The sequence below is a fragment of the Epinephelus lanceolatus genome, chromosome 22 (assembly GCF_041903045.1).
Source record: "Epinephelus lanceolatus isolate andai-2023 chromosome 22, ASM4190304v1, whole genome shotgun sequence".
Classification (NCBI taxonomy): Eukaryota; Metazoa; Chordata; class Actinopteri; order Perciformes; family Serranidae; genus Epinephelus; species Epinephelus lanceolatus.
This window is the reverse complement of record NC_135755.1, coordinates 30,577,498-30,603,123: the sequence shown is the minus strand read 5'-3', so window position 1 is coordinate 30,603,123 and position 25,626 is coordinate 30,577,498. Positions and strand designations below refer to the sequence as shown.

Genomic DNA, 25,626 nt, shown 5'->3' with positions numbered 1-25,626 from the left:
CCATCCACCCGCTTCCTCCCGACAAGGACTTTTGTTCCCGTCTTAATTACTATGGCCACAAGAGGTCACTGCCTAGCTAACAATAAACATATATTTGGGTTGTAAAAAGCTTTTTGTACAAACAACCTCTTAGGTTATTTTTTGGGGAAGAACAATCTCTAAATATCATATATTGTTAAATAAAATTCTTGAGCTGTTATTTACAAAAGAAGTGGACCGCCAGCAGAGCTTCCCTGCGTCAGCTGAAAATGCTTTAGATACTACAACCTCATTAGTAAGCCGTGTGCATCATTTGTGGTCCTTCTCATGAATTTCATATGTTCTGGTTTTGCCCTCAGGACCCAGTACCACCTGTACGGAGGAGTCTTGCTACCATCAGGGGGTGTGTCTCCAGCAGTGGGAGGGCTTCACCTGCGACTGCACCATGACGTCCTATGGAGGTTCATTCTGCAACGACCGTAAGTGAAACTTTTCAAGCTGACTGCCATGGTTTGAGTGTGTATGACTGCAGTGAGTGGTGCAGGTGGAGCTGTTGATCGATTGATAGTTTGTGATAGGACTTACAGTTATTAAACTGCACAGGGAACTTTGCAGTTCTGCTGTTTAAGTGGCACCGAGAGGCCGCTGTTCCCTCCTCAATGGTTTGAGGAAAACTTGTTAACTCACTACAGCTGACAAGTGAAATATTAAAATCAAAATATTAGTTGACAAGGCTTCATTACCTCAATTCAGCAGGGCCATACAGATTGTGCTACACTGAACATTCACTCCTCTATTCACTTTCTATTACACGCACGTCTTTCATTGTAACACCTCAAATTGCACAAGTCAGAGTCCACTGTGGGATTGGCGCCTTGGCTCTGGAGGCACCGCTAGCACATGCTGTGAGGAGAAACGGTGATTAAAGTCTTGTGTCCCAGCCATGTGGTCACCTGCTGGGTGGCTGGCAGCAAGGGGGTTCAGAAAGGAGAGTATGGAGAGAGGGCCAAAAAGATTTATCCTAGGTGTGTTGTTTATCTTATTGATTTAAGTGTTAATTTGTTTTAGGTCAACACTCTGTATTTGATGTAATGTGATTGTGGCCACTGCTTTTTACTGACTGTCCACTGAAGCTACATTTTACATGCTTGCGTAGATGTGAACTAGCTATCTAGCTAACTGGCTACTGTAAAGACTGGAAGTGTTCAGGTGAAACTGCACTGGACTGCGTATGACAACATGAAATTTGATAAGATGGCTATTTTTTGCAGTGTTTAAGAATTCAGCCCGGTAACATGAAGCTTAAGTGCAATTAGCATTCAGCACTCCTCACAGGCTTGATTTAAACAGGGGCAGAGGCAGGGTGACAGGCTAATAGACTTGTTTGCATAAGTCTTTGTTTGCTTATTAAGTGGTGGGCGCTGAGTTAAGCTGTATCACCCTCACCTTCGTCTCTATTTTTGTAAACCACCCTATGTTCCATTCGTGATGGAGTTTATCTTTGATTGTTGTTATGTCAGTTGCCGTGTTAGCTAGACAGAATATGATTGGGCATGACAGTAACGGGATGATTAGCAAGGTGCTCCTTTGGCTCTTGGAAGACTCCAGCAAGGAGAAGGCGATAATAACTGCTCTGTCGGCGTGACAGCCATGCCGAGATAAGCAGGAGAGATCCCCTCGCTCCTTGAGAGAGGAGAGCAAATGATGAAGAGAGCAGAGGGGTGCTGATTCCTGCATTCGAGTTGTTGCCTGTGAGGAGCGTTGGCTGTTTTACTGTGCTGGCTTCAAAGATGACAGGAACTGTGTGGCACCAGGGAGCAAGCCAACATGTGTTCTGTGGAGAGACCAAGGATGTGTGTCTGATTTGTGAGAGTGTGTGGAGTGAGGGGGAGGACCTCACCAGCAGCCTGAACAAAGATATTGTATGACTGCAGAGCCAAAAAGAAGCATTTAAATTACTATCTGTCTGCAATACAGGCAGTCTTGTTAAGCAATCAGTTCTAAATTAGGTCAAACTTCATGAAAATCTCCCACACATGAGAGCATCAGTAGTGGGTACCTTTACATGCACACTAATTCCACTATTACTCAGAATATGACAGTAATCCAAATTTGATATCGGTCATGTAAACAGAGTACTCTGTTTGGATATTCCAAATTAGGCCTTATTCTAAATGAAGTATTTTCCTGATTAAGATGTGGGATATGCTAGCATGTTCAGGTTGTAATACCGTTCTGTGGTCACGTATACAGCATATAAGTAATATGTTATATATATTATATAATCGGTTGTTTAAAGGAAAATATTGCTGATGTTTTCACAGACACATAAAATGGATAGAGGGAATTATGATATATTATATGGTAAAAAAAGCAGATCTTTTAAGTGTTTTTGGGTGAACAAACATTATAAATGGTTGTTTAATAAATGTTTATGATTGCATTTGTGCTAATTCAAAGGTGGTGTCATGAAGGACTGAATGACTTCATATCAGTTCAGTTTTTCATCTATAATGATTTCTGTGTTTCCCTGGCACGAAAGGGGGGATAAATAACTGTAAAAACAAACAAACAAACAGAAAAAAACAACAACAAAAAACATGTGTATCGGTATCGGCCCAGAGTTTCACAAACGGTGCATCCCTGCCATTTAAACAGCTCAGTAGGGATAACGAATTTATCAAAGTAAAGGGCATATTTTGTGCATGTAAATGTTATCAATGAAACTAGCTTATTATTGTTTTTATTTCAGAACATTAAGTACTAAAGGTTCATTGGCAGCTGTTTAAAGTCCACTCCCTCCCTCACTCTGTGTCTTTTTGCAATGTTTTCTCAGTGAGGGATTGCCATACTACAGTATAACACATTGGCAGTATTTGAGAGAACGGTCAGAACCTCTAACTTGCTGATGGCACATTTGTGGAGAATTAATTTTACATCTCACTGAGGCCAATTAGAAAATAAGCCTGCAAGGGCAACCTGCTGTCAAAATTCATTTAAAATGTAGTGTCTAACACTGTGATATTAATGTGTACATTACCAATACTTTTCCAAATGTGTTATACAACAGTTTGTCAGCCCCTTTCACAGTGTGCATGCATTGCTATAGCTGGTTTGTATTGCAGCAAATTCTTCCTTTACAGCAGCTGCACATCTTGAGGCCTGCCCTCTTCATCTTTGCCAGCTTGGAACTTTGAAAAACACATTTCACATCTCTTGACCTTGACAGCCCGCCCTGAGTTAAACTCTTGGCTCCTTGTCTTCATCGTCTTCTCTTTGTGTTTCCCGTCCTTCTCGCCACGCAAGCAGCTTATCCTTGAGCTTGTATCCTTGAGGCTTTTTCTGGACTTGCGCAATCACCAAATCAACATTTATCTGAACATGCCAACCTTGGGGGAAATTTCCTTGAGCCTTCTCTGGAATCTCAAGGTAGGGCCGAATTTGCGTATGAAAGCAATGCTCTGAGAAAGTGTTGCATTGTTTTTTTTTGTTTTTCTAGTGGACACGGAAGACTTGCAGTATTAACTCACAGCCCTATCATCAGGGTCTCTCTTTACTCCAGTGCAAAATAGCTCTCCCCTGTTCCCTGCCATGTGCCCTTGATTTGTCTTCCACATATCTGAAATGGACAGCTTTGAAATGGTATAATTCCTTGTCGAATTTCTTTCCACAGCCACGGAAATCAAATAGCTTGTATCCTGCTTTTCTGTGTCTGCACGCATAATGCGAATGAGACCGTGATAAACAGGTGTATGGGTTGCATCTCTTTGTAGCTTTACAAAGGGTGCGGATGCACGTCATCAAAAGAGGGGATGGAAATAGGGGCAGTAAAATGAATCACAAAGAGCCAGCCTGCCACGTGATCACACTTTTTATCTCCCACTCAGCAGTCATACTCTGGCAAATACAGTATAAACATACAGTGCACACACACACACACACACACACACCTTCTGTGTAACCTTCCAGGCACACACTAGTTCCCCACCTGTACTGTTTATAATGTTTCTCACTTCCCTTTTAAAAAAAAATATTTTAATTTTGCTTTCAAAGAAGAAGGAACGACTTGAATAGAGTGATTGCCACTGCTTTTCATTCTCTGTGTGGAATAAGAAATTAGCATAATTATTCTCCCAATGTTGCTCACACTGCTGTTTGTGGATGGCCTTCCTAGGTGGCCGTGATAGGCAAAGCATAGTGGAGTATAATTGGCATGTGTGTCCATGTGTGTGTGGACTAAACTGCTCTGTTAGAACATGAATAAGCCTGCTGAAGACGTATCCTAACATAGGAAACAGACAAACATATTTTCACCGGGGGGTGCTGCCATAAATGTGCATGCATGACAACGTATGTGCACGCGTTTAGGCAAGACAGCTGAGCCAACTGAAGACACCGTTCAAGACCAATAAAAGACAAAACCAGGTGCTTTTAGCAAGTCTTTGGCAGCATTGTCAGCTGTGATTGTGCCACCAAAAGAGGGTATTTTAAGCCAAAACAAGATCTTTTTTTTGTTTTTTACCATAACTAAGTGGATTTTGTGCATAAACATAACCACATGTTAACCACAGCAAACATAAATTTACGCAAAGTTTCAACATAGCCGCTATATAATAACGTACAGTTGTTATATATCGATTGTGTGCAGAAACATACAGTTCAAACATTTATTCTGGCAACTAGGTTAAGGAGCTCAAGAAAACTGCTCAGACCCTAGACTACATACATTAGTGGTTTAGTTAGTCCAAAGAATGCGCACTACCTCACCTCAGACACAGTTTCGCTCTGGTCTGCATGCGCCAAAATATCCAATATTTCCTTTGGAATGGTGTCGAACATCCAGTTGTCTCTTTGCTGAAGCCACTCACGTCCTCTGGGCAGATCATAATGTAACATCTGCTTGCCTGCCACTCAGTCCTTAGCTACTATAAAACTGCATCCGAATGGATAAGCCCCTGCAGTGGAAGTCCCAAGATGTTTTATGGATTTAAAAAGCAGCTCCAAACTTTGCTGGCAAATTTCTGGTCTTTCTCAGCCGGTTCAGCATGTCTGTGCTAGCTTAGTTGACCCATTGGCTGACCCTGATCCTTACACTTTGACTTGGCGTGATGATGTTGCCACGTCAGATCGTCATATATTTTCCAACAGGCACCTCATTATATGTTGTTCAACGTTCAACACAAATGTGCAGATAGTCCATGATTTATGGTAAAACAGGCAAATATTTACAGGGTGTTGTTCCACCCCTTATCAACAGGGGGTTCTGCAGCCCTCAGTACACACCCTCCCGCATCTACATACAGCATAATGCACACTAAGAGTGGAGTTTCACTTGGTAAACATTGTTCAATAGAGAAAAGCTTTAGTCTATTTTCCTCATTTTAAGCCCACTCATTTGTTTCACTCTGGGTGGAAAGGTTGTCAAAATTATTGACACCACAGTTATTATTTATGAATGCAGATTCACGGTTGAGTGGAGTAGATATTAAACGGAGAAAAGGTTCAATTGTGCAGCATTTTTCAACATCGATGTTTCATCCCAGATAAACTGGAGTGATTTGTCTTGTTATTACCTGTTGGACATCAGCCAATCATGCTGGCTGTGTGTGATGTGGTGAAGGTTAACTCTGTCCACAGCTACAGGAAACACTCTATCAAACTTGTGGTGAAAGGTATTGGTTGTCTTTGCATATTAGATTTCTTTAATTTTTTTTTTATCCGCATAATTGAATAGGAGGATGAGTCAATCGGCCTTAAGTAGCTGCTTACTAAAGCGTTCCATTAGCTCTGGCTTCAATGACTTTTAGTGTCACATAATTTACCCCTCTCTACTCTGCCAAGAATAAAAGCTATTTAATAATCAAACTCACTTAATGGTATAATTTATTGCATCTGAGAATCTTTAATTTTTATATTTTTTTTCCACCGTCTCCTCATTGTTTTGAGCCCTCTCTAAAAGTCACACATTTTAGCACCCAGAGGGGAGGGCAGGGGACAAAATAAAGTGTGACACATTGAGAAGCTGGCACTAAAACAGGATTATCCCGGGGTTATCCGCTCTGTTTGGTGGCGTTGATGAGGCCATGCTCAGGGCTACACTGAAGTGCGTTTCGTTCAGGCGTTATTTAAAGCACACTCCCATGTCCTTTCCCTCCCCTGTCTCATCAACAATTCAGATGTTTGTTTTTGAAGCTGCATTGTTATTGTTTTATGCAGTTGCCTTCTGGGCATCCACTAACAGTTAAGAAAGGGTCTGCTCAGTAGAGTTGTTATTTTCATAAATAGTATATTGAAGCTTTTTCAATTAGTTTTTACAGTTTAAAAAAAAGTAGACCATGTGCAAATGCATTTACCACAATACTGCAGTACACAGTGGTTCCTAAGTTGAACTGTATATTTTCTTACCTCCTAAAGTCCTTGGTCCAGGAAACAATTTTTTAGAGCTGCCCTCTCTGAATTGAAACCAATTGCCTTCCCCTCATCCCCATGTCATACTGGACTGCAGTCTCCTTTTTTTCACTGACATTGCTTATTTATGAGTGTCCACCTGACATGGCAGATAAGAAAAGACACCATTGAGGAAACCCAGCAGCCTGATTGGCAGAAAGTTTGGATTAAAAGTGATCACCATTGCCCAGGGTTAACACTGTTGCCTTTTACTCGTGGATAAATGGACACTGCCTGCCGCTGACTCCTACTTGACGTTTGTCAAGTTTCTATGTAGCAATGCCGCTGAGCAGTGCAACAGTTCAAACTATGGTGGGTGGGCTTCTTTGTATATCTGAAGCAATTCAGAAGCTCAAATCCCAGCGGAGGAGCTCACATTTTGTTGGATGGTATTGTTTGCACCTCCTCAGTGACCCTTTCTGTTGGTCAGTTTGCTCTGACAGGCCTACCGCGCTGCACTCGGGGGAGGCTAATCCATGAAGCGTGGCTTTGAGGAAGGGGCTGGTACAAATAAAATGTGGCATTCCTCCTTCCCACACACAGTCTACTGACCTTGGCAGCCACATATAAACAAAAGTACTCTCCAACAGTGTTTAGTATCAAATGTATCCCTTTCCTAAAACAGCTTCTTCTTCTCTGTTCTCATTAGCAGCAGAAACATCTGGTGCTATTACACTGAAAAACACATCACTTGTAATTCAAACTGGAGGTTGTTGCACATACTGTACCACTATGTTCACGCACACAGACGCATTTAAGGCACAACAAATAGAAAAAAAGGCTGTCTTATAACCCTTCTTACATGCACACACACACACCAGAGAGAGCATTTGTTATTCAGCAGCAGCCTGCGGTGATTGACTGGTCTATTTGTCTCTGCGTAGCGTATAAGTGGGCCACTTGGTATTCTGCCTTATTCATCTGGAACCAACTCAGACAGAGATGCTGTGTAAGTGCGTGCGGTACGAGGGCTTTGTTTCTCTCTCTCTCTCTCTCTCTCTCTCTCTCTCTCTCTCTCTCTCTCTCTCTCTCTCTCTCTCTCTCTCTCTCCCTCTTGCGCACATTCTCTCATTCTCTGTTTATGTGAGTGAGAGAGCAACGGAAAGAAAACAAGACGGAGAGGGAGATGCTGGGAGGTGCAGGCTGTGTCTGTGCAATTCTTTGTTTAACTGTGTGCATTCGCTGGGCGTTAGCACAGCACGTGCATGTGTACAATGAATCCAGCTGCCGGTGCATAGTGCTGTCAGGCATACTAATTGAGTGCAGAGTTCCAGTGTGTTTGCAGCAACAGCGCTGATTTTGATCTGCCCCCTCTCCCAATCTCTCATCTCTATTTCTTGTTTTCTCTATAACCGTCCCCACAGAAAAACACGAAAGCATCAACCAGTGGCCCTAATATGCTGCATGATGAAGAGACTTAAAGGGATACACAGCTTTGTATCAGGCACTATGTGTAAATGAACAATGTTAAATTTCCCTCCATCTTGCCAGTACCCAGATCTCCCTGCTCATTTGCCTGGGTATTGGGCTGTTGCTTGAACTACAGATTGTATTTCCTCATTTTTGTATGTCTGCCACCACAGACACAAGTATGGAAGGGGATTGAGAGAGAGACACTCCTCTCTCTCTCAAACTCAGACCAAACTCAGATCAAACGGTAAAACTAGGCAGTAAGGATCAAATCTAAACCAGTATTCTGTAATTGCATTGCCTATTTGTCACCTTAAATGTCTCCAGAAACATATTTGAAGTGCACTGTTTGGCTGTAATGGGGAGAGTTTATCAATAGGAAGTGGGTGCTGTGCTGTTTTCTGTATCATGAAAATGGAGGCTGAAAAAACTCAGATCAAAAACTAAGCAGTGCTGATCAAATATGAGCCAAGATTCTGTTATTGCATTGCCTTCCCCTAAAATGTTTTCATAAACATATTTTAGCTTACTGTCGACTGTAATACAAAATCATTTGTTGCTGGCCAGCAGCCATTTCATTTCTGAAGGACAACTTGCATTAGAGCTCTGATTGGGCCCAACAAATCAGGCAAGACCCTACATGAACCCACATACTTTCTCTTCAAGCTGACCCACGGCAGCAGTTTTGGTCCCCAGCCTGATTAAAAACCCAAATTTCTACTGTAAAAAATATGTTTTTTTATTTCATATATTCTACTTTTTGTTAATGTAAAAATGTTTATAACAAGCTAAGAGCTGACGCGTTTCCCTACACCTCTTCTCCTTCTGTTATGTGTCCCTCGGTGCATCCAGTACACACAGCGGTCCATGGCTATGTGGCACGCAGATGATGATCACTACTTACGCTGCCAGGGAGGCATTTTCTGCCTCTCTCCCTGGTACTTCACTATAATGCCCCGTTGTTCCATCATTCACCCTCTCTTAGTCGCAGTCCCCCTCTTTCCCTCTCGATTCACCCCAATAAAACGCCTGCCATTTACGTGTGAGTTTCAATAACAAACAACAACAAAAAAAAATAAAGTGCACCAGTAAATTGGTGAGAACCCAACTGTATTCATGCCCGGGCAGATGAATGAGAAATTACAGCCTGGCTTAGCCCAAACCCAGTGGGCCAGGCAGAGAATCAGAGCTCTAACTTGCATTACGTCACCCACCAGCAGGAGAGTTATTGGTCCAGTTTGGTGTCGTGCGTTCTGGTAGTTGTAGGTTTTCCACCTCTTGAGCAAAAGTGACAAAGCCCTTATTCTCTTTTTTTCTCTAATCATGTAGCACCAGTTTCAAATATACTGGCATGTTTCTGCCACATCAACAGCCAAGTTTTGTGATAAGACCATCTTTCCTGCAGTGAAATGTTTCAATTTGTGCCAAATATCATATTACTTAATACCTTTATTTGGAAACTTTATTTTGGATCAAACATTATGTTTAATAATAGAAAATGGACCTCTTTGTTTGAGTGTGCATTTACTGTAGCTCTTTGTTTACTGAGCCCTTTATTTATGTCATGGGAGGGCCATAACAATAAGTGAATTGACTTTAACAATTCTGAAAGACTAAGTGCCGCTCGCTAAGTGCTGTACTCCTTGTCTTTGCTAGCCTACTGTTAATGCTTAATAGGCTTGATAGGTTTCAGCAGGCATTGGTCATGCCTAGCCCTTCTTGTATTATCTCCCCACCAAATTTTAATGAAACCTGATTACTGAAATGCATTCGCTCTCATCCTGAGCAGCAACTCTACAGGTGATCATTTGCTCGGTACATCGCTTGAAATGAAGAAAAAAAGGGAGAAAAGAAAATCAAAGATGGCTACTGGTCTCTAGAGCTAAATAGCCTCACGAATCCAGCTTCACTGTGAGTGTAATGCACTTGGTTTAGGCTTAACATCGATTGTCAGGCCGCTTGTTGTGATGAAGGTCACACCAGCTTCAACATGGACTCAGTGCTCAACACAGCGTGGATCAGGACAGACTTAAGGGGAGGCTTTAGCCCTCTCAGATTCTCATCACCAGCTGAAATCACTCAGCCCAAACTCAGGAGGAATGAGTAAGCAGAGCTGCAAACCTCTCAGAGAGGGAGATAGAAAAAAAAAGAAAATTCCCCTCAAACTCCCTGATCCAATAAGGGAAATCAACTGTTTTCACCCCAGAAGCCGCCTGAGAGAAAGACGAGCGTGGTCGCGCATATAGCCAACTCATGGAAGATGGCTGACTCGTTTTCTTGGCTCATATTCTCCATGACTCTCCATTCTCGTATTTGTTGATTGTTGTTTTTCACTCCTCCCACCTTTTCTGTGGCTCCCATCTTCTCTCTGCGTCGTTTGCCAGCCAGCCCCAAAGAGCTGCTTGTCCGGACCTAGCAATTAACCGCCACCTCATTAGGCCAGAAACGCAGTGTGAATCCTGAATAATCACTTGGCTTGCTTTTTTTCATATCCATAAACACACACACACACACACACACACACACACACGAGAGCCCTCTCTACTTCTCAGTTGTGGGCTGCTCCACAAATGAGATGGAGAGAGAGCGGGGAGGTTTGCAGCTATCTTTCCATTTGCAGACCCGGTGAGTGAAAGCATGGGCAAAGAAATGAGAGGATGGATGGGAAGCAGTGAAAAGAAGAAAGCGCGAGTAAGGGAATGAAATAGGGTTTGGGCATGCAAAGGCAATTTTGGCTCCCCCAAAAGAGGGCAGCGCTAAGCCCATTGGACTTTAGAAGTCACCATGTCAAGAGCTTGAAGGGGATTGGTCGAGGGTGGACAGCCATATTCTGTGGCCTGTGGTGCTGAGGGTGGCAGGTGAAAGTAATAGCTTGGCTCCACATATGGCTTAGTTGGAAATAGCGCTTTTCACTGGTATTAATTGAAATTTTCAATCGGTTTGCCAGTTTTCAAGACTCAGTACATGTGCAATAGAGATGAGGATTCCTCGTTAATAGCGAGCATTTACATTATCTGTTTAGCTTTAAGCTCTATTTGTCTCCAGGCCTGGTAGCTATATGTCTGTTTCTTTGGGTAAAAACACCAAAGGAAACTTTCTTTTGGTCTTGATGAGTTTTTATTTTGTGTTGAACCGCCGCAGATTTTCCACTCCTTGCTTGGTTTTAATTAAAGACCTGGTGAGCTTTTAAACCACAATGTGCATTAAAGGACAATTAATGGGGCTTTGTAATTGCTTTGAGACCACTCCAGCCACTTGCAAACATTATCAAAAGCCTTTCACTGTATGCTGGAATAAGAACAAGAGAGGTGGGAGGGATATTCTGTGCGTGTGCGGACTTGGGAAAGAGAATCAAAATATGAAAGAGGGTGAAAAACAAGGGGAAAGCAATTATTTCTCACAGGTGCTCAGATCACACATTTCATATTAGTCAATTCCTTTGTTGACGCTTTGTAAATAGCAGCACGGCACATCTGACTAGTGTCAATATTCTGGACCTGATTGAATTCAGTGGAGCAAATGCGCTTGCAAATACAATACACACCTTCTGCAATCAAACATGACTCGGGGAGATGTACCTTGTGTGTGTGTGTGTGTGTGTGTGTGTGTGTGTGTGTGTGTGTGATGCGTTTTAAATGCTGCCACAGTGTTAGCATGACACAAATGGCGGTCACAGGCAGGTGCTAAAAGGCTTTCAGCCTTCTCATTTTTTTTAAACAATTTCCAGTCCCTTTTCTTACTTCCTGTGATTCTTGGTCAGATGGCACGGATATGTTAATCTGTTAGAAGAGCTTTACTTTCCTTTCTATTACCAAACATTTTCCTTAACTACAGCAAAAAATTACAGTTATTAGAACATAAGTCACCACTTTTACAGTTGCTGCAAAAACATGTCAAACACACGAAGCAGCAAAAGTCAGGATCATCCTGGATAGAATAGAATAAACAATAACCACATTTTTAATATTTAAGTGAGATAGATGCCACATATAGTTATAGGCAGGTACTACGCAGAGCCTACACATGTGGCCTACACCACTGTGAGCATTTATATTCGTGCAGTAGTCTAACTGCGTTTCTCCGAATTACACCTTCAAAACGCTTCTTGCAGGTGGGGTTTCTGTGCCACTTAAATTACACTAGAGGCAGGGAGACTTTTCCTTCTCTACCATCCCTGAAGCCAGGATACATCACACACAGGACTTCAGATGCTGTTTTGTGTGGGCTTTGTTTTCTTCACAAGTTATTGTGTCTTATCAGTGAAATAAAAGTAAAAAAAAAACAAAAAAAAACCTTTGTTTCCACTAAAGGGAAATGTTTTTCGGTTTACAATCATAAACAGGAGATCTGCTGCACCACCTTCATTAGTTACATTTGTGGGGAGGTGCACGTCATGCTAAGGTGTATGCTATGCCATGCCAATTTCTTTATTCTTAGGACTGTGAAGGTATGAGCCACCCTAATCAGGTAAGCTAGTACTCCTTGCCTTTGTTGGTTTTATTGGTTAGGTTTTGGCAAGAGGAGTTGGTCAGGCTTAGAGTAAGAATATCAGGGTAAGCCAATCAAAGGCAGAGTCAGGATATTGCCATCCAGGGAAAAAGCTTGCCTGTGTCATAGGGTACGTATCTATGCAGAGCCCATGCCATAGGTATAGTGTTGATTCAATGCAGCAGTATTACCTTTGGCCATGCTCGGCTTTTGTTGTCACAGTACTTGTAAGTATGAGACTGGTGAAGAGGCTCGTCTTGAGAGGAAGGTATCAGCTTTGCCAGCATGAGTGGCAGCTGCAATACAAGCAGACGCAGAGTTTATCATTGGAAGTGCTGACCACCTGAAATAATAGCTGGTGCTTTAGGGATGACTGCACTCCCAGAATACATCACATATTGGATAGTACTGTCCACATATAGGATTTGGTGGGAGGAAATACTGCTATGTTAGACAGTTAAACTCCCTCGTATTCGCTCTCTGTCTTTTGTGCTTGATTGCCCTCCTCTAGACACACACTTACGCAAACACACAGGAAACTCTGCTGAGAATGTCAATGTTTCCTCAGGGCATCAGGACGGAGAGAGACCTTTACTCAAGTTGACGTGGTAGATCATCAGGACTGACGCGAACACACGCGCACGCATACAAACACACATCTTCCTTGTATTTATCCCTGTGGGGGTCGAGCTGTCGATAAGTTGAGCTGACAGTCTCCCCTTCACCTTGTCTTCCCTCTCCATCCTGCCCTCTTTCTCAACTCCTCCATCTCCCTGCCCTCTATTCCCTGTACAACTCCCATTAGTCTCTCTCCCACTGCTGCTCCCTGTAGGCCGAGGGAATCCCACGTTACCGGTAACGGTGGCTTAAGCATATAAAGCATGAGAAATTTAAACATCAGAATGATGATGTTAAATGAATTGTGGTCTTTGAAGTCTATTCAAGCCAGAGCTTAAATAAGTCCTCAACCAGGGTAGAATTTAATAAAGTTTATTTCATCAGGGCAACAAGTGTGCAGCAACCCTCCTTTTCTTAAAGTTTGCTTCGTTTGTGATACATGATGCACAAAAAGGACTGACAACATCTTCTTGTGTCGCGCTATAAAATAAGAGTCTGAGAAATAACTAAATAACTGCAGTAGTGATAACACATGCTAACATGCTAAACATTTGCCATAACAAAAGTCTGATTAGATCAGAGATGTGGATAAAGGAAGAGATAATGTCTAGATGGTTAACTTGGCAATGTTTTATAGCTACACTTTGTTTTATATGCTTCATTATACACATCATCCCACATTGTTAGACATGAGGATGATGATAAAGCATTTGAATTCACCAATTATAAACAGAAAAAAAACAACAAAACCCTCTCTGTATGGATTTTCAAGGCAACAAGATCCAACTACAACCAAAATGCTGATCGGACTCGGGAAACTAATATAGATTGAGGTTCTTGTTAAAAGATGCAGTGCATGTCCGTGAACTCCTAAAGCATACTTTGGCAAGAGTCCCATAATAGCTCTAAAATAACAATTGATCTTCTGTTAGCTAGAAGCTTAAAATGGCTTTTGAAAAACATGCACTTCACCAAAACTAATATTTAACTCATCAGACATTTCTCTCTCCACAGCACTTCTTATCAATGCGTTCTCACCCCAACTTGCTCTCGCTCTTTAAACTAAGGTAGTTGCTGGTGGGATTACAAACTGCCACCAGCTGCTGTGTTTCAAAACGCTGTGAAAGGTGCCTTTGTGCATTGGTATCTTACACGGATGTCCACTGACATAACACCAGTGTTGACAACTTTGGTTGTTTACCCAAGTGTCAACCTGGTGCATATTATACCGTCACGAAAGGTATTTTTTTGCGTTGTTATCTTACGCCCTGGCCACTGAATAGGCTGCTCTTTTCCTTGAATGAATGATTGTTTTAATAGAGTAGTAGCAATACATTTCATGAACTTTGGAAGTAGTTAAGTGGTTGTACATAAGTTTGACTGAAAGACCTCTATGTGAACTCGATATGGTTTGACCATATGAATTATGCAACATGTCTTAATCAGTCAGTACATTCTCTGTGGCAAATCCCCAATTGTTCATCATTTTCCCTGTGATGAAATTCTACTCCATGACAATCGTCCATTGATTGAACATAGAATTGGTCCTTCCATGTACGTCTTGTAATTGTCTTGTTCAGGTGGTACTAATCCAACAGAGCTCATGTCCATGTGATCTTTGTATGTTAGAGTAAAACATGTTTTTTGTATTCATGTGCTTGCATTCCAATCAGGAGCATCAGTGTAGTGCAAACTGACTTGCTCCTGAACACTGTCTGTTATATTTTGTACTCAGTTGGACAAAAACTCCCTACACATCCTCCTCTCCGTCCCCAGACCAGTAATGGAACTCCCCAAGCAGAAACGCAGTGGCCATTTTAAAGCAGGGCTGAATAAGGCGGTCAGTGAGGTGATAAATGATGGTGGCCGAAGAGGGCGATAAATCAGGAATATCCCTCATTCCCCTTCCCTAAAGAATTAATATACATTGAGGTGCATTTCACTGCATAGACTGTGACAATTTAATAGATTTTCTTTGCCTCTCGCTTATCCCCAAACCCCTTTTGTTAAAGCCCTGCGTGGAATTTTATATCATCTCGGGGTTATTATGTTGTGTCCAGAGAGAGATCTTATTGATATTTAGCTTCACAAGAACAACAATCTTTTTGTTCTTTTTTTTATATTCACTTCTGTGACAGAGCTGCATTATAAAACCTAATCTTCAGCATATGTGCTTCACTGTGCTTTTGATTAAGATCTTTTGACTCACAGTGTTTGACTTAATGAAGATATGTGGACACGGTGTATGTGCTTGTGTTCCCCTGTGTTGCTATACTGGGATGAGCTATGCTGAGACTCTCTCAACATTATCACTTCATTTCAATGCCTTTGTTTTCTGTACTGCGACGGCTGACATGAAAATGGGCCGAGTAGAGATGAGAGCAACCGAGAGAAGAGCAAAAGAAGATGTAGACAGAAGCAGTGAGAGAGAGAGAGAGAGAGAGAGAGAGAGAGAGAGATGACACTCTTCAAAGCTGTCAAGGGAAAGTTTGACTTTCACAGTTGGAATGCATAAACAAGTCAGCCTTCTCCTCTTCCTTTAAAACAACCCACATCGCTATCTGACACAAGATAAGCTTTGCTTTTTTCATTTCTGTATCATTGAAGTTCAGTTGCTTATAGGCAGTGACTCTGATTCTGTAAGACACCATTATTAACATTGATTGAAGAAATCTTGATCAATAGTGTACCCATACATTACCCCCACAGCTGCATCATATCAAACATAGATCAATGCATTCATTTCCCCTTACTGTATCTCTTTGGTTATTGCTCTTAGTCCTTTTTGCCATAAGGGGTGCTATATAAGTACAAATTTTAATTTTCCATTTTATATTTTCAGCATTAGTAGAGCGGGGGATGGGCGAATGTTTACTCAAAAGTCTAGAATCTTAGTGCTTACCCCTAAAGAAATCTAATATAATTGGGTAAGTGTCCATCTGTTGGCCTAATATTCATTTCAGAGTATCTAAGACCACATCTATCACATTAGAGCAGAGACTAGATCATTATGGCATGGATTCAGGTGTAGCAGCTAAACATCAATTTTGTCAACTCTTCTCTAGCATAGCAGAACAAAAATAGGTTTCAAGATTCGTAATGATGTCTATGCCAAATTCCTACTCAACCTATGTTCTCTAATTTAAAAGTAGTAACATTAGAGATCCTTTGCCTCTTTTTAGGTGGCCTTTGAAATGAGTCATCCTCAACATTTGTCACATTATGGTTTCAGAAAAATAAAGTAACTTGGAGAAAAGTTAGACACAAAATAGGATGTAGACTCTACTGTATGATTTTTATTACCTTGGCAACTATTATGTTTTCCTGAATGATGTACACATTTTTAGGCATTTTATTACCTGAAAAGGCTTGAAGCATAGTGTGTATTGCTGCCATAAATGGAGGGAAAAAACCCTCCCCTGGGGAGCTTTCCCCGGGGGATCCCTCTAGGTGTGGGCTGATCCCTGAATGTTCTTTGGTGTCAATCCATCTGATATGATAGGAGAAAGTTAAATTACAAAATGCACATTATGTAATACAGATTAGATACACACATACAGGTATAAATTAAGCTGCCGAAGCAGGAGGTAGAGTGTGATTTTCACAGGACAGTGAAAAATAATGGCATAGACCTATGTATGTAAAATTGCTACACAGACATGTTAATGAAAGCATCTGATACCAGGTTTGCATCCCATCTACCAGCAATTAACACTGGTTTCCTTTAGTAGCAATGACAGTCCATCTCTGCCCTAAATCAAGTGTAGTGTATCTTAAAGGGATAGTTCAGATTTTTTGTGGTAGGGTTATATGAGGTACCTATCTATAAACAGTATATTACAAACAGTAGATGTTAGTCGACATGTCCCTAGTTTAAAGAAGCAGACTGGAGTCATGTAAGCTAAACCGTTTACTACTTTAGAAAATTCAGCAACAAAATGTAATTTGGCCACCTAAAAAAGGCTATTACTTTTAAGTGTATGCTATATTTAGAATATTTTCATTGCTTAACCTAAATGTCAGACAAGTGCTTTGACAGTGACAGTGACAGTGACACTGGGAAAATGAAGCCGTTATTATATTGCTCTCCTCAGTGCCAGAATCCATTGAGGGGAAAAAGTGATTTAACATTGCTGAACACAGGGGGTGCTGGTCTACTACTGCCTTGATCAGTTATTTCTTTTGTGTCATTGTGTGACTTTTGCTTTTAGAGGGGCTTAGTTCAGATTCACCAAAGTCACATAATAACATAACTGATTGATGCAGCGGTAGACAAGTGGCTCCCCTGTTAAGTGAGCTAAAATTACCATTTTTGTCAATGGAGTCTGGTGGCCTTGATGAAAGCAAAGATAGGGGACTAAAGTTGTTAATTAATGGCTTCCCTGTCAGAATGGGCTGTCTGACCCCCATGCACAGCGGCAAACTATATGAAATACAATGATCGTGGCTAAGTACTTCATACGACCCCAATTCAGAAAATCCATATCCCTTTAAACATAGCTTGATAGATAAGAAAAGACATCGGATGCAGATATGTTCCTAGAATGCACTGGTGTTCATTGCGTTTTGCATGTGTTGCCTAAACATTTGATTTCACTGCTCTGTCATTCCTCATTATTTCCTCCTTTCTTGTTGTTGTCATGACTTCCCTACTCTTGTGGGAAGCATTACCTTTATAGCTGCTACCAGCTCACCGCTGGCCATAAGGAGATTATATGCACTCTAAAATATATATGCTCCCAAACTCCTTAGAGTAAACCCAAGATTAAATGAAAAAGGATATTGGTGTGAGTACACAGGTCACAGGCAGACGCAGACTGATAATATACATATTTTATGTTTGTTTACTATTCTAATGCCACACACACACACACACACAAACACACACACACATGCACACACAGAGGCACATAAGTCTACCCCACAGTGCATCTGAGGAGGGCCAGGGATCGATTGGGGCCAGGCATATGAGTATAACAAAGTGGACAAGTGTCCTTGAGCAGAGCAGAAACTGCATTAATAACCTCCAGTGATGACGGCCCACTTCGCTCTGATTGCAGCCATTCTGACTGTAGCTGAAAATGCGTCTCTGTAATACATGCGTTTCTGCAAATTGGTTTCCCGGCACTCATTGGAGAATCAAGAAGAATTTTAATTGTGCTTGGGATGCTGAGGAAGATGCAGCCAGAGCATCCAACCTGTTGTCATGAATCATGTTGCTGCTGAATACTTTCCACGCTCTGCTTTCTCTCTGACAGATCACTCACTACACATGCATCTGCCTTGTGTTTTCCAACTGTTTTTTCTTACTTGACCTGCTTGAAATAAGCCTGAACCCCTTCCTCCCTCCCATGTCTCCAACTCTGTACCTGGCCCTTCCTGTATTATTCATGGTGAGGCTGTACTTTATAAATGGAGTAGCTCAGGCGGCCCATTCAGCTGGCGTGCAATGGAGGTGACCATGGGCTGGCCTGGCAAAACTTTTCCACTCTAAGAGCTTTTAAAAGCAAAGGTGGGAGGAAAATTAGCAGCAGGATAACCCAGTGAAACGAAATGCTGTATCAACATTAAGGCTACAGCTCCACCACACACACACTCAACCAGAAGCCTTAGACAACCCTGACGAAACAAACAAGATCGCAGAGCTCATTTTTACCCCCGCACCCCTTCAAATGGTAGAAAATGTGCTTACAGCAGCAACGCTGTTGAATAATTTATTTGCATTGCGCTAGTTCATGTGTATGGTGCTTTGTTTTCTTAATTCATTCCATTCACTCAGAACTTATCAGTGTTTTAAAATTCAAGTGAGCTGGAGACCATGCTATGAATAGAGCTGAATTTCTATTTTGTTGTGTCAATAATACAAATACATGATAGGACTTAATTTAAGGTAATTCATCACACTCAGGATATTACTCTCCCATTGTGCATCGCAAATTGGAGATTTCATTCAAACTTCTCTTCCAAAATCAGGACATTTTCACCACCTGTTGTCTTCCTCACATTTTTGAATCAATAGAAAACGACCAATCTAAGATGATATTACAGAATGCCATCAGCATTAGCGGTTCTTTCATCGTGGCTGCCACAGATGTTGTTGCAAACCTCTCTGTCCATGACCACCTCTGATCTGGGACACCTTTGAGTGAGGTTGCCCTTCACCTTTCAATTCCATGAATGAACAGGCTGAAGAATAACTGTCCACTTACCTAGAGGGGAGATGAATGGGACATTTAAATCGCATTGAAATGCTGTGAAAGAAAAGAGAGAGGAGTTTGAATTGTTTCTCTCTCTTATTCGCCCTACCCCTCCACCCCAACCCACGCACACCACCACCACCCATGGTTCCTGCAGTTAAATTTAGCTGTCCTAATTCCTGTTATCACCTCTCTTTTGTTACTCATTTCAATTTGGCATTGGTATAAATATTATGTTATCTATGAAGCCAGCATAGTTTAGTTACTGCACCTCATTAGTAAAGGACCACGGTTGCTCCATATTAACCTCAGATTCAGTCTTTGTTGTGTATCAGTCGATCATACACCGTCTCTAAAGATGCACAGGTGAAAATGTATTGATAGGGCATGTCCATTATTTATTCATCTTTTATTTTTGAGATGTTTATATCATTGTGTAGCTTCTTAGTTATGCTCCTTATATATTTGGATCCAAGTTGAAAGTTTGTATGTTTTAGCGCCAAAAAGCTGTTTCCTAAAGCTCCTCTTAAAACATTTTCCCACGACTTGACATGTTTCTGCATGATAACACTGCTACATATACTGTAAGCCCTCTAGCCCAGCTTATGTACCTCTCCATGACTTAGCCAAGCCTTCTTTTAAAATTGTGTGTTATAAATCGTCCAAATTATTCCTCCAACCCTCTAACTGGCACATAAGCAAAGCACAAACCAACAAAGTAAGTGATCGAAGCAGTGTTAGACCAGTAACTTCCTTGTTCTGCAGTGTTTTTCAAAGGAGTTTGGTGGCTTTAAGGAGAGTGATATAACCAATGCTCTTGCATACCTCAATGACAGAATAGGTTAATTTCCACATATATGACCCCAAAATGCACATTACAATTCAAATGGTTGCAGTTTTAAATACGTCCTCAGCATTATGAAGTGGTTGCTGTAACGCTATAAAACTTCGTGGTTAGGTTTAAACAACGGAACTAAGTAGTGGTTCGTCTTAGAAAAAAAACATCATGGTTTGACCCTAAATAAGTGCTTGTGTCGCCATCACATAAGTCAATTTACATATGTCAGTAGCATAGAATGCTACACATAGTAGCATACTATGCTACATTGTTAACAAAAGCAGTCAACGTTAGCTTTGGGCCATGAACACCAGTCTCAAGTCTCAAGAACTCTTCCATCATTATTCAACGTAACACTGACTGTCTCTGTCTATACTACATTACCTCACTTCTTCCACTGCTCCCATAATAATTACTAAGGCCACTAGAGGGCACCACCTTAGAATAACTGTAAGAATGGGTTGAAATAAGTTTTTTTCTTGTAAAAACCTGGATATAACAGCTTCAGTTCCGTGTCAGAAAGGCTGTCTGACAGCAAGATTAGGCAGTGAAAATATTACACTGACTGTGGGTAAGTGCCTCATGAAAGCACACATCAAAAATCCGCACCAACTTTCAGTTACTGTTATTATTTTTATCATGATTACTATCAGCAATTAATCAGAGTTTTATCAAAATTGCAAAACGGACTAGTGCGATATCCAAATCGCAGCAGGTGTGATAATACTGAAAGGCAAAATATGTGTCAAAATACCATTCTTAATGAAGTGTTGTGGTGCTACAAATATGTTCCAGCCTACATCCAGCCTATTCTGCAAACTTAAGGAAAACAGATCCTCTGAAAGAAAATTGCACCATGATCATTTTAAAACATTTTTTATGAAAATCATTTCCTCTAACATCATGACTGATATCCCAATTGGAAGATTAGTCAAAATTATTGCAATTATTATTATTTTTCTTTTTTTCAAATCTTTGAGCCCTAATAGTGATGGCTGTTCTAATCTACATCACTCCTTTTGCTACGGGCTGAGTGGGTGATTCCATTTAAAAACCCAGAAAAGAACGCAGATGGACCCACTCTTTAAGTAGCAATTGAGTTAAAAGTAATTTAAAATGACATTACATCAGGCAATGCATCATCTCATGCCCATCATACTGGAAAGTAATGTTGGGCATTTTCACCTCCACTGCCCTTAGTAACACTTTCACTTGCTTGGGGGCATAAAAGTTTATTTTTTCTGTGTATTCTTTATGGACAATCGTAAAAATACTGCTGTTACTCAATAAGAAATATCCCTCTGCTTTCCCTCAATGATTTTCTGTTTTATGGTGAGCTTGACTTTCCAATAGATGGCTTCCAGACTCCTAAATTGGCCTATCTTTGCTTCTTGGCACAGATGGAGCATGCATGAGTAGTCTGCATACAGGCATTAAGTGCGTTTCGATCTAAAAGCCCATCAGTGCGACTCTCCTCAGCGTACAAATGTGCACACAAGCCCATGTCCATACCCTCCCTTTACACACACACACACACCCACACACACAAACACATAGCCTAATAAATATTGCCCCCCCCCCCCCCCCCCTATTTTGTGTCATTCCACTCCCCGGAGAGAGGCCCATATCGACAGGCAGCACAGCTTTGCTTGATCAATAGTTTCTCTCTCTGCTTCTCCCCTTCTGTCTCTCGCTCCCAGCACATCTCACACATATCTCAGTTCCCCGTTCTCCCTCTGATCTCCTAGCTGAATTACTTCTCATATTGAGCATATAGCCAGAAAGCACAAAAGCTCCAATCAATCTCATTTGGTTTCATTTTCAATCAATTACCCAGTATCCTGCATGTTGGAATCTGGCGGGAAGGCAGGCAAGGTGGGTCCTCTGCATTTGATTGTATATCACAGAAATTTTCATTGGCAAGGTGCACGGTGCCTCAGCCCTGATTTGCACAGCCAGTCCCCGTCAGCAGCGCTATAATGTGCTGCTGGGAAAAGGCCAAAAGGTCATATGGAACCATTTAAGTCCAACTAGATTGAATACAGCTGCAGCACTCTGTAGCCTGCACTCTTATGACGAGTGAGTAAAACTGAAGCATACTTGGAGATTAGATGCCTCTCCCAGCTGCATACATATTCAAAAACAATGTCTTATCTCATGAATCATAGTGCCTCAAGCATTGAGATGCCTCGATACAGTAGAATATATAATAGCAGCTGAACTGACATCATAGTCATCTGTGATATAATTACTGCTACTACAGCTGCTAATGAAAACACAAAAATAATTCTAGTGTCATTTGTTATTTAAAGTATGTTTTGCCTCTCCTTTTTCTTGTGTTAAGGGCTTTCCATTGAAAGCAAGAGCAGTTTTGATCAGTTCTACAATAACCCTATGTTGAAGAACGATTCATTGATTATATCAGAGGTGAATGCAGAGGAGACTTTTAATTAAAGGCCAGCATTGGCAAAATGATTCAGTGTCCTGATTTAGAATATAGCACATGAAGGAAAGTGTGATGAGAGTGGGAGGTGGAGAAACAGGGGATGTGGAGGAAAAAGTGCAGGCCTACAGGTCCCCCCTGAGGGCCCAGCCACAGCTTTGTGTAAATACACGGCAGCAGTGCACAGCAGAGAGAGAAGTCTCCCGCTCTGAAGCGAGAAATCCGGTCATTTTAGGGAGCTAAAATATCTGGAATGCCATCTCCTCCCAACCTTTTTTCTTCTTTTATTTATTTTATTTTTTTTTTTACCTTTTTGAAGTCACAGCGCATTGGGAATTGTCTGGACTGGTTTAAAATGTGTTCGGCTGCATTTGAATTATCTCAGAATCAAGATCCGCAGGCTAAAGACAAACTTGTAACTCTCCCTGTATGTGTTTTTTGGAGATAATTTCCAATGCGCAGGCAGTGTAGTGGATGAAAGAAGGGGATGCAAAATGTAAACGGGGGAGAAGATTAAGGAGAAAGGAAACTGCTACTATGTATAGTTTCAGTATCTCACACCCCATCCGCACCCGTCATTGGTGGCATTTGGGGCTGTCAAGGACCAAAAAGGGAGAAAATCCCAACTTTTGATGCCTGGCCTAGCTGCAGTGATAAAATATTGAAGTGGTTTTCAGCTCGCAGTGCAGTCGCCACTCTTTAGATATATTCTGCTTCAAGATAAAAGGCTGACCCCCCTACTGCTGCTATACTTCACCTCACCCTTTCTCATCAGTTACTCTCCCTTTGTCTTACTTGTTCTCTCAGTGCCCTGCTCACCTTGTCTCATAGTTGTTCTTGCCCTAGCACACATATTTTCTGCCTGTCTTTGTGGGAGAGAGTGAAAGAGAGAGCATGAATGACACGATAACAAATAATAACTGGATGGTTTGTCTCACACTAGCCGGTTTATAAGCTCATACGTGTGTCCGTTTGTGACACAGTTCACACTAAGCCTTTAAGTGCATCTTGGCTGATCTCTAAGTGATCGTGTTTTTCCACTTAACTGACACACTGCACCACATTTACAGTTAGTGTGTCTACTGTATTGTTGATTGAAATGTGTCCCTGACTACAAGCAAGGACTGCCCAGTCAGCTATGTGTATGGCATTGGAATTCAGGGCAATTCAAGTGTTTTAATGAATGGTGTTGGATCCACAGCCACTCGCAGACACTCTCTTTCTGTATGTGCTGGCAATTAAAATGTGGCCATCTTTGTTGGTAATAACATGATGCAGTGTACCGTAAACTATGACAGCAGTGTCCCTGAGACAGAATGTGCGCTTGGAAGCTAACTCCAATCAAAAGTGGTCACTCGAGAGACATTGGCGACACGCTGATGCCAGGTGTGAACTGTAATCCACCTCAGAAGGATGTGGACACAGTCTGGATGTTTCCAGCTCGTTTGTTTTCTGACAATGCTGTGTGCACTTCAGGCTGTGGGCAAGAACCAGCAATCTCAATTCCCCTCATGCCTATGCCTCTCTTTCCCCCCCTATCTGACTCTCAATCTCTCTGTCTGTCCCTCTCTCTCTACCCTCCTCCTCCCATATGGCAGTGATTCATCACAGCAGTGAAACTGTGAACACAGGCCGACTGGCCAGTGAGTAGCGTATGGTAGCTACAGCTGGCACTTATTTAAAAAAAAATCAGACAAAAGAGGGAGGTAGAGAATGGTTTCTTTGCTTTCTTTTTTTGTTGTTGTTGTATTTTTAAGTATTTTTAAAATTCACGTGACCTGTCAAGACAAGCTCCCTCCTAAGTTGATGCCAGGCATGTGTTGGCCCACCAGTCCTTTATTTTTGAGGTGCATACCAGTGGTAATATTATACTTTGTATGGTGATATACACTCTTTCTAAATAACTTCATACTTTAATACCAGGGATGGGCTGGGAATGAAAAATGGCTCTGGACTTTTGACTCAGACCAGCCCACCAGTCCCCCCCAGCGATACACCACCACCCACGTAACCCACGCCACACTTTACATAAACAAAACTACTAAACAACATTTCTAACAATAACTTTAGTGAAATAAATATAAAATAGGACAAAGGGTAGGTGTTGCCAATATGAGAAGGCTGGCTAGAAGGAGCACATACTGGCACAGGGATCCTAGCTCTGGCTCAGATCTGTCCATTGCAGATGGACTACCCTCAACCTGGCTGAGTAATTAGTATAAATTAGTATATTAGTATAATAACATTCAATAAAAAGCACAATGTAATAGTTTCTACAATAGAATAATGTTAGTATGATATTAATTCATCAATATTATTTCCTCATTAAATCCCTGTGCAAGAAAAATGCTCTACATTTGTGGTTAGTCTCTAATTTGTTAATGCAAAATACTTAATTATCAATAATCAGAACCATTCAGTTTGCTACTTTTTTAAATCTCCCACCCCATCAAGGCTGTGATTGGTAGATCCACAAAAAGTGACACTGATAAGCACATCTACTTTATGAACAGCTGAATAGGTTTCAACATAAGGCCCCTGATATAGCTAAAAAGCTAGCAAGGCAAACCTTGGTTGTCTTATCCCTGTTTTCTTCCGTCTTATCGCTGTAGCTCCAGAACCTTGACTAACAGTTGAACTGGTATCACTGCGCTCACTGGGCTGTGCTCTCTGCTCTCCCTCCTCTCTGCTGCCAGTGGCTTCAGACTCACTAGGCCAAGATGACTGACTGGTAACAGCTCCAAAGGAATAAATAGTTATTTTAAAACATTTGGCAGAGTTAACCTCAAGGGACTCCCTCAGCTGTTCAGCACTACCTTTTTTTTTCTTTTTGTTTGTCCATCTTGCTCTACTCCATGATTTCTTCAAATGTCACCCTCTAAGCGAGATGGGAAAGGGACCGGGCCCAAAGGACTGGAGTAATTGGCTTGGAGAAAGAGGCTGACAGGTGTAATACCCAACCACTGTGGGCTCGTCTGGGGCAGTCAACCACACTGCGCCTGGTTATTTTTATATTTTGCATTGCATTGGTCCATTTGTTAGGCAGCCCAGCGAGAAAACTCCCTCTGCTTCAGGTGGCCAGTCCCAGTATGACCAATACATAATAAATAGCCAGTGATGGACATGAAGTTGGTGTAGCTTTATCCTGTTAAAAAGAAATATGCAAATAGGCTTTCAGATCAGATTTTCCATCCATCCATTTTCTA

General features: G+C 41.5%; 1 protein-coding gene across 10 annotated transcripts in view; it reads left to right on the top strand.

The window, feature by feature from the left end:
- Positions 1 to 25,626, top strand: part of nrxn2b (neurexin 2b) — an 835,675-nt gene that overhangs the window by 482,873 nt on the left and 327,176 nt on the right. For all 10 annotated transcript variants that reach the window (XM_078164201.1, XM_078164202.1, XM_078164203.1 and 7 more), the window contains one exon: positions 339 to 458. In XM_078164201.1, the coding sequence (XP_078020327.1) occupies positions 339 to 458 (120 nt within the window). The remainder of the gene's footprint in view (positions 1 to 338; positions 459 to 25,626) is intronic.